This window comes from Canis aureus, chromosome 13 (genome assembly GCF_053574225.1).
Source record: "Canis aureus isolate CA01 chromosome 13, VMU_Caureus_v.1.0, whole genome shotgun sequence".
Classification (NCBI taxonomy): Eukaryota; Metazoa; Chordata; class Mammalia; order Carnivora; family Canidae; genus Canis; species Canis aureus.
The window spans coordinates 7,252,530-7,261,526 of record NC_135623.1 but is presented as its reverse complement, the minus strand read 5'-3'; the positions used below and the strand labels follow the sequence as shown (position 1 = coordinate 7,261,526).

General features: G+C 67.0%; 1 protein-coding gene across 2 annotated transcripts; it reads right to left on the bottom strand.

Moving 5' to 3' along the window:
• Positions 1-321: 321 nt before the first annotated feature.
• Positions 322-5,479, bottom strand: CLDN19 (claudin 19). Of its 2 annotated transcripts, XM_077844450.1 has the most exons (5): positions 4,477-5,479; positions 3,178-3,342; positions 2,978-3,062; positions 1,179-1,331; positions 322-462 (listed from the first exon to the last, which is right to left on the bottom strand). In XM_077844450.1, the coding sequence occupies exons 1-5, from the start codon at positions 4,697-4,699 to the stop codon at positions 414-416; spliced, it is 675 nt and encodes a 224-aa protein (XP_077700576.1). In that variant the 5' UTR covers positions 4,700-5,479; the 3' UTR covers positions 322-413. The 2 variants fall into 2 exon arrangements, with proteins under 2 accessions (XP_077700576.1, XP_077700578.1); XM_077844452.1 differs by lacking the exon at positions 322-462 and having other exon boundaries at positions 1,103-1,331; positions 3,178-3,448.
• Positions 5,480-8,997: the final 3,518 nt, after the last annotated feature.

The following is an 8,997-nucleotide window of genomic DNA, read 5'->3' as shown; positions in this document are numbered from 1 at the left end:
GTCGTGGGACCTCGGCAGCTGGAGAGCAGGAAGGGGAAGAAGGGGAGCGCCAGGGGGCTTGCAGCCTTGCTGGGGACAGAAGGCCCTCGGGGCCCTCTCCTGGTCCCTTCTCACGCAATGAGCCCCCAGCGTCCCCGCGCCCCAGCTCTGGGGTAAGAGCCAGGCTAGGGACGCTCCTGGCGCCTGCCTGTGCCGGGTAAGTAAGCCACCCCGGAGGCCTGTCTCCCCACCTTTACCCCCAAAGAGCCCAGGGACCAGCTCCGACCTCCCCGAGCCAGGACCCACCGTAGCCATGCCAGGGACAGATCAAGTGACACCACACTTGGGGCTGGATGTTCGCTTCTCTTTCCAAAAAATACCAAACACGCAGGCTAGATGTGGCGGGGGACAGAGTCAGGGTGGGGGCCTGGACATTACACACCCAGGGGGCCCTTGGCGGAGGCGGACAATTTAACAACTGGTCTGAAAGTCAAAAGAGAGGAGAGCTGGTTAGTGGGGTGAGCAGCCCGTGGGGCGGGGGCTGTGGGGGGCAGGCCCAGGTGCAGGGCCTGGCCAGAGCCGTCAGACCCAGGCCCTCGCAGCAGCCCTACCGGGGCCCATTCCTGGGGGCGGGCGGGTCGCGTTCTGGCATAGCCGTGGGCGTCCAGGTGGTGCGGGGTGCAGGGGCAGGCCTGAGGCCTGGACTCGGGACCAGTGGGGCCAAGCTCCTGGTCTCCCTGCACCTGTTTGCTCGTGCGTAAGTGGGGACATTCACCACCCTGGCACTGCCCCCCTCGTGGGGTTGCCGTGAGGAGCCTGCCGGCCTGGGGAGGGCAACGGCTCTGGCCACCCGGGGCGTGGGGCACCAGGGTCCGTCTTCGTGGCTGTGTCCCCAGGGCCCGCGCACAGTAGCCACTTGTGCAGCCCAGCAGTGGGTGACTAAGCAGCCTCGTGGACGCGCCGGCGCCTGGACAGGAAACGTGCCCGGGCTGGACACGTGTGTGCACCACGGGCCGGGGCCCACCTCCGGCCTCCCTCGGAGCGTCTGGGTGCGAGGCTCCGGGTGCAGGTGGGTGCCCACGTGGGGACAAGCCGCTCGGAGCCCTAACGGAGCTCGTGGGGCTGCCGTGCCCTCCTGGCCGTGCCCTCCCGGCCCTGCCCGGGGTGCCACGGGGCCGGCGGCTGGGGCTCAGACGTACTCTCGGGCAGCGGCCGATGGGCCCGGCCGGTAAGGCTGCGGGCTGCTGGCGGCGCGCTCAGGCTCGGGGCACGTGCAGCAGAGGAAGGAGCCCCCCAGCATGGCCAGGCCGGCCGACGCCCAGCCCACGAACAGGGCCGAGCCGAACTCGTACCTGCGGGTAGGGAGGTTGCCGTCAGGGGTGGCTGCAGGCCTGCCCTCCCCTGGCCCCCCTCTCCCCCTGCAGGCCTGCCCTCCCCCTGGTGCACCCCCCCCTCACCGCAGGCCTGCCCTCCCCCTGGGCGCCCCCCCCTCGGGTTGGGTGACAGCCCCCCCCCCCCCCCCGGAAGTCCCCTCTGGCTTCCACCCTGCACCCGGCCACCAGGGGGACCCAGGCCCAGGGCCCGCCCTGCGCAGATGGGGGGGGGAGGGGGGCCCTTCCTCATCCGGCCAGAGGAGGGGCCAGGTCCCACCGGGGAGGGGTGGAGAGGGTGGGGGGGTGGGGAGGCGATCCCTGCCAGATTTCTCTGTCGCCCTGGCGCTCCCGACTCCCCACCTCGGCCACCGCCAGCCTGCACCCCTCCCTGCCCCGCCTCTGCAGCACCCCCGGGGCTCCCCGCCTCCAGGCCTTTGCTGGGCATCCCCCCTTCTGCACCGCCTACTCCTCGGCCTTCAGGGCCCACCCGTTCCCAGGGCTTGTCCCTGAGCACCCCACCCCCACCCCGTGCCTTCTGCCGACTCTTCCTGGGTGGCCGCTAAGCTCCCTGCTTGCCCGGCTTCCTAGGGAGCGCCTGGAGCGCGGAGAGCACCCGACTGGTCCCTGTCCCTGGGGGGCCCAGCACGGGGCCTGCACACCAGGTGCCTCCGGGAGTGTCCAAGGGACCAGGCGCCTGTCCCTGAGCTGAGCCGCCTCCTGCTTGGAGATCATCTTCTACAGCTGCCGCCCCAGGGAATGAGCACCTGGCCTGAGGCCTGAGGCCCGTCTCTTCCCTCGCCCCACCTCCACCTTCTCCAGGAAGCCCTCCTGACTGCGATGGCCCTGTGGTCTTGGTCTTTCCTCACTGTTGCTCCACCCCAGGGCCCAAGGTCAGCTGGGATGGCTGGGGCTGAGACCGTCCCCTTGTCTGCTCTGGCACAGCTGAAAGGAGGAGGGCAGCCAGGTGGGCCCAGGCTCTTCACCAAGCCCGTAGCGGGCCCTCACACCCTCGGCCTTACTAGTCCTGGCCGTTCCAGCAGCTAAATATCTCTGACCCCGCTCTGCACTGCCGGCCTCTGGCTCCAGACCTTTGCACCCCACTGCCTCATCCCCTCCCCACCATGCTGCACACCACGGCCAGGACCGCTGGCTGCCTTCTGCCCCAGGATGGGGCACCAAGTCTTCCTACGCTGTAAGGCCCCCACACCTGCCCTTACCATTGGTTTCCATCTCCAGCCCAAAGTACCTGCTGCCTTGGGCAGGAGGCCCAGGGAGGGGTTTACTGAGCTCTCCGGGGCCCTGGCATTGTGCCGAGTTCTCCTTGCAACATCTCCCTGAGCCCTCACAACCTGGGTCCTGGGGTCCCACCTACGTTTGACAGGAACGTGCCTCTCACACAGCACACACAGAGCTGGGATCAAACCCAGATCCAGGTTACGGTGTCCTCCACGGGACTCTCGCCCCTTCGGAGGGTCCAGCCACACCCCGCCTGGCCCCCCACTCCCAGGAGCTTCTCAGTGACAGCACCTGCAGCTCACCCCCTGTTCCACCCTCCAAGCTGGGCAAAGGCAGGGGAGCGGGAGGCCCAGCGTGCTCCCTGGTCCAAGCCGGGCGCCGGCACTCACCTGGCGTTGACAGGTGTGCTGGGGTTGAAGAACTCCTGTGTCACCAGGGTGGCATACCACGAGACGGCTGTCAGAGTGCAGAGGCCTAAGGACAAAGGAGGGCGAGTCTGCTCAGGCCCCCAGCTGACCGCTCCGGGCGGGTTTGGCTACCTGCCACCTGCCGTGGCCAAGACAGTGGAGAGGGAGCCGGGGACACTCACCTGCCAGCAGGAAGAGGACACCCCCAGAGATGGCGATGCGGCCCTTGGCGGTGGGGTTGCTGTCTCCAACCCGAGTGCACTTCATGCCGACCACACTGAGGACCATGGCCACAAAGCCCAGGAGCACGGCCACCACCATCAGGGCTCGCGCTGACTGGATGTGACCTGGGCAGGGCAGGAGGGACTGAGCGGGCGGTGGGAGAGGCGGGCGTATAGGAGCCCGGGATGAAGGGGCTCGGGCAGGAGCCAGCAGCTCCCCCTGGGCAGCCACCTGCAGCAGGTGTGAGGGGACAGTGAGGACAGGGTGGGGGGCTGCACTTGGCCTCTAACCTCGCCCTTCACTCCCCCTGCAGCTTCCTCCAGGTGCGGTGTGACGGTGCGGGGTAGTGATCTCTCTGGTCAGCGCTGTCTGTCGGTGGGACTCTCTTTTGGGGCCGGCCCACCCCTCACCCACCCCTCCCAAGCAGCGGGATCAGTTCCTCCCAGGGCCTTTCAGATTCAGCAGGAGGGAGAGAGGGTGCCCATGGCCCAGCTCAGCCCAAGGGGGCTCTCGGGCAGGGACACCTTCATCAGCCATTCTGGCTCCTGGTCACCTTCCCCTCTGCCCTCTGAGTCATGGCAGCCGTACACCTGTGCTCAGGTCAGTCCTGGGCCGTGGGCAGCTCAGGGGATCTGGGTGCCTGCAGGAGACCAGACGACCCACCTGCATGGGTGTCGTAGAGGAGGCTGGTGTGATAGCTGGTGGGGTCAGGCCTGCGCGGCCCTGGGCAGGGACACAGCTGCAGTGGTGCCGGCTTACAAGCCAACTTGTCTCGTTCAAGTCCACACCCCGGGAGAAGGAGAGGGACCTACATGCCCAAGCACCTGTGTGCACAGGCACGCGTGTGTGTGCACCCAAACGGAGGCCCGCTTGCCTAGGTGGCAGGCCCGGAGGTGCATGTGCACGGCGTGTCTGCACGCGGCTCTTCGGGAGGAGCCAGGCACCCCTCGACCCGGTCTAACCCTGCCACAGCCCTGTGAAGCCCTAGTGCTCCCCCCTCCGGCTGGGGGCCTGGGGACGTTAGAACAGGAAAGGGTTGGACTCCTTTAAGGTTCTCGCGGCAGAGCTGGGATCTGGACCCGTGGCTGCCAGAACCCCGAGCGGCCCCCTCCACGGGTGGGACCACCCATCTGGCCTTGGATGTTCAAAATGCATGAGGGGGGGCCGGAGGGTGGAGCCCAGCGCAGGTGGCAGGCTGCGGGCAAGCTGGCCTGCCCCCCCCCAGCCCACCCTCCCAGCGCAGCCCGAGGGAGGCCTACCTTCCAGGGCGAGCAGGGAGTCATAGAGCTTGCACTGCACCTGCCCGGTGCTCTGGGAGGCGCAGGACATCCAGAGCCCCTCGTAGAGCCCCACGGCCGTGATGATGGCGTCGCCCGCGTAGGAGGACTGCTTCCACTGCGGGAGGGCTGTGCTGGCGATGATGCCCACCCAGCCGCCCAGGGCCAGGAAGTAGCCCAGGAGCTGGAGGCCCGAGTTGGCCATGGCCCAGGGGAGGGGGCTGGAGGTCCCAGGGCTCAGGGCTGGGCCAGGGTCCCTGGGGGCGCTGGGGTCATGGCCAGGTGAGGGGAGCTGCTGGGTGGGCCGGAGGCTGAGAAGGAGCAGCTCAGCGGCGGCAGGCTCTGGGCTCTAGAATGCAGGGGGAGGCCAGGGGCTGGAAAGGCCAGGGGCCCGCCCACAGCAGCCGCCTAAGCCGGGGCAGGGTCCCCAGCGAAGCTCCTGCCAGCCCCCTGGGGGCGGGGCCGTGGCCCAGGTTGGTGCCCTTGCCCTGCCTCCCGGGGATAGAGAGGGGAGGGCCTGGGAGGAGTGACCCTGCTTGCCCTCAGGGCCTTGCTGCCGGGGAACCCCCTTTAGAAACCTTGCGGGTGCATGGTTCTCATTCCTGCCCGAGCGCCCGCCCTGAGATGATGGACTTTGCTACTGCACGGCTGACCTGACCCTTGGGGTTTCCTGTCCTCTGACTGTAGGACAGAAAGGAAGTGGAATTCTCCTTTGCAGCAGGTAAGACTAGAGTTAGACATCAGAGAGAACTTTTTGGAGAGGGCTCTGAGGCCAGATGTGGAGAGACTGGGCTGGGTGTTGGGGAGAGGGAGGTCCGGGTTCTGGGGAGCCATATGTATCAAAAGCAGGGGAGGCCCGGCCAGGGAATATGCACCGTGGGGTCTCTGAGATCTGAGAGGGGCAGGAGAGAGACCTGGGGCTTGGCCGGGGAGGTGAGAGATTGCACTGACCCTCTGGCATCAGCCTGAAGGCAGGCAGACTGCTCAGCCCCTTAATCCCCTCGCTGCCCGCACCCCCCCCCCCCCCGCCCCCTCCTGGCTCCTGGCTCCTGGCTCCGGAGTAGCCTGACGCGGAGCCTGAGCGGCCTCTGCACATTCCTAGGGTTCAGGCTGCCCCTCCTCCTGCCCTGCCCCCCCCCCCCCGCCCCCCAGCTCGCCCTCTGGAGCAGGGGAATATTTAACTCTCCTCCAGCTCATTAGCAATCCCCTCACGCTCAGTGCGCCCCGTGGGCTCCCCTCGCTGTGGGTGCAGGGGGAACGTCACAACCCCACTCCCATGCCCAGCGCCCACCTGCCTTCCCTGGACCGCACTGGGGGAAAGCAGGGTCTGCTGCCGACCCCCCGCCCCCGTCGGCGTCCTCCCCCCAGCCCGGCCCCCCTACTCGTCCCCAGCCTGCTCCCTGGCATTCTTCACGTGGCTATGCAAACGAGAGGGTGCCGGGCACTGTGCGGACAATGGCCACCCTGTGCACCCGCCCAGGGCGTGGGCCCCTGGTATGGCCTGCAGCTCCAGCCGCTGGGGGCGGGGTGGGCGCTGCTGGCCTGCAGGAAGGCCAGAGCCACGTGGGTCCACGTACACCTGCCTCCTGGGGCGGCCCAGGGGTCCCCGAACTCAAAGGGGGCCTAGGACAGTTGTAGACAGGCCAGCCCTGAGTTGGGATCCGGCTTTCACCCAGTTCCGAGGTCCCAAGATCAGGGGAGCAGGGGACCTTGCTGGAGCCCAGAGCGTGCCAGACTCCTGGGGACGCAGCGAGCACCCTCTCTGGGTCCTCAAGGGCCCCCTTGGCGCTGGGCGGCTCCCTCACCCATCAGGAGCCAGGCCGCGAGGAGACCCACCCCGGCCGAGGAGGCAGATCTGTGCCAGCGCCACGTTCATCCCACAGCTCCTTTCTGGGGAGGGCTGTGATGAAGGAGGGGGCTGAGAGCCAAAGGGTGGGGGAAGGAGCCACACGTAAGCTCACACCGCTGCCCCGGGGGGCGAAGTCTGGGGTGCTGAGGCCTTAGAGACGCCGGGATGCCTGTGCGCCCCTCCGTCCAGGGCATCCCTCCCTCCCGCTGGGGCCCCAGGGCCACTTCGTGGTGGGAATGAGGCTCCCGTCCCCTCTGAAGCCCTTCTGGGTAACCCTCTTTGCAATTTGAGGTTTCCAGTCGGTTCTGCAAGAATATCCTCTCCTACCCTGAGGGCCTTCCCTCCCCGCCCACGTTCCAAACAAAGCCTTTTGGAATTCAGATCATGCTCCTGGGTGGTTGGGGGGGGGGTGCCTTACACCCCCTGCGGGTCCCCTGCAGTCCAGTGACTCCCAGGCATGCAGGGAAAGCAGAACCGCTCAGGGTCCCAACCCCACCCCATCAGGAGCTGGCTGGAAACCGCCGTGGGGTGCCTGCCACCTCCCCCCAGTGCTTTCACGTGTGGGTACAGGAAGCTTTGGGTTCTGAAGCCTTACCTGTGCCACCGAAAAGCTGTGTGACACCAGGCAGGTCCCTTCGCCCCTCTGAGCTAAAACAGGGATAACGGCACTGGCCCTGTCCGGTTCGGGAGGGAGTTACGGGGATCAGATAATGGGTGGAGCTGCTTTTGGGAAATATCCTATGCTTGAAGAAACAGGGCTGCCTAATGAGAGCTCTTCCCAAAGACTCCCTCCCGGGCCCACCGTCCTGGCCCTCTCCTCCCGGCTGTGGGCGCCTTGCCGCGGCTGGACACCCACGGGCCCCTCCTGCCCAGGCTTAGCAGCTACGCGTGCCCCACGGATGTGCCCCATGGACGGACTGGACTGGTGGGGAGCCGGTGCTTGTGCCTCCCTCCCAGCGAGATCCCGGAGCCGTTTCCCGGCCCCCTCCCACCGCCCCTTAGGGGGCTCTGACGGCCTGGTTGCCCTCCTGCAATGCTGGGGGCTCCGGCGGTCGTGCTGGCCTCACCCCGAACTCAGACTCTGACTCCCCCTCGGAACTGGAGGCTGGGGATGGAGAGGATGGAGTGTCCCCGCAGGGCCAGGCGCCCCAATCCGCCATCCCTCAACGCTTTGTGCCTGCTTCCACTCATAGCACTTGGTGCGTTGTCCTTCCCCGGGACTGCAAGCACCTCCAAGGCCCTACTACCAGCCTCATTTCCGGGCCCCACGCTTCACCCAGGGGTGGGGGGGTGGGGTCTCTGCACCATGTGTGGCTGATGGTGGTACCCCCTGCTCCCCAAACACCCCTGAGCACAGGCTGTCTCTGCACCCCTGCTGGGAGCCCTGCCAGCTGCCGGGGGTGCCAGAGACCAACCTCTTCCAGGTCTCCCATCCCCGCGGAGGCTCCCACGGATGCTCTCCCTTCATCTCCAGGGGACTCCCCCTGGCTGGCCTGTCCTGCCCCTGCACCCGAGCCCGGGCGGAGCAATCACGGCCGCATCTCAGCGCAGACCTGCCTTCGCTCCCTGCTTCCGGGGCCCTAAGTACACGCACTTATCCCAGTCCTGGGGACACTGTGTGGTTTGCATACATTGAACCCGTGAAGGTTGTCTGCCTTGATGTGGAAGCTTCTGGAGGACCAGAACCAGGCTGATGTAGTTTCCTGTCTGCGGAGTGTCTGCTACATGCTAAGCATTGTGCCAGGTGCCCTGGGAGCATCCCGTTACCACTGTCGGCCATCCTGGGTGGCGAGGGCCACAATCTCGTGTCACTGGGGAGGACACTCACTGCAGCCTCACCCTCCCCAAGGGCAGACGTGAGCGTCACCCAGCTCAGCCTAGGGGCGAAGCTCATGCTCTTCCCATCGATGTGTCCCCTCTCCCTATGGCGAGTGGGTCGCCAACAGGACACGATCGCCAGAGACTAACAGAGGAGGGACTGTCCCACGGGGTCCTGCCCTTGAGTGCGCCCACAGCCGCCGTCTCCCAGCCTCAGAAGGCCTCCCACCCTTCGCGTCTCCCTCCAGCTCACCCTTCTGCCCATATGGAGGGCTGAGCTCCTGGGGCAGCTGTCTACACCCGCCAGCACCCCTTCACTCTCCTCCCCTTCTCGCGTGAGGCCCTCCAGCCCACCTGTCGTCCACACCACCTCTCCAGAGCATCTCTTGGCTGACGCTCTCACGGATCTCCATGCCACCGGGTCCCAAGCGGCTCCTCCGCTGCCCTCTGCTCAGCCCAGCAGCACTGACACCCTGTGCCCCTCCTCCGTGAGCCGCCGCCATAGGCCGCTGGGACGCCCGTCCTCTAGGGCCCCTGCTCGCAGCTGCCCCGCCCCATCCTCTGTTGGGCCCCCAGCCCCCAGCAGGCTCAGTCTTCCGCCTCTTCCTGTCCACGCTGACCCCAGTCTCCAGGCTTCAAACACCATCCAGGGGCCGGTGACAACTCCCAAAGTGATGGCTCCACCTCCTCCCCTCCCTGAACTCCCGATCCATATCCACACCCCATATCCACACCCCATCCATACCCCCAAGGCTCTGGTTGACACTTCTGCCTGGAAGCCTCTCAGGCTCCTGGGACTCTCTCTTCACCTCATCTTGCCCCAAAGCCCCTTCCCC

Coding starts and splice junctions, on each gene's coding strand:
- CLDN19 (XM_077844450.1), bottom strand. CDS start 4,699: ATGGCCAACTCGGGCCTCCAGCTCCTGGGCTACTTCCTGGCCCTGGGC. Junction 3,063..3,177: donor TGTCCTCTTCCTGCTGGCAG/GTGAGTGTCCCC, acceptor CTTTGTCCTTAG/GCCTCTGCACTCTGACAGCC. Junction 1,332..2,977: donor AGCACACCTGTCAACGCCAG/GTGAGTGCCGGC, acceptor CCCTACCCGCAG/GTACGAGTTCGGCTCGGCCC.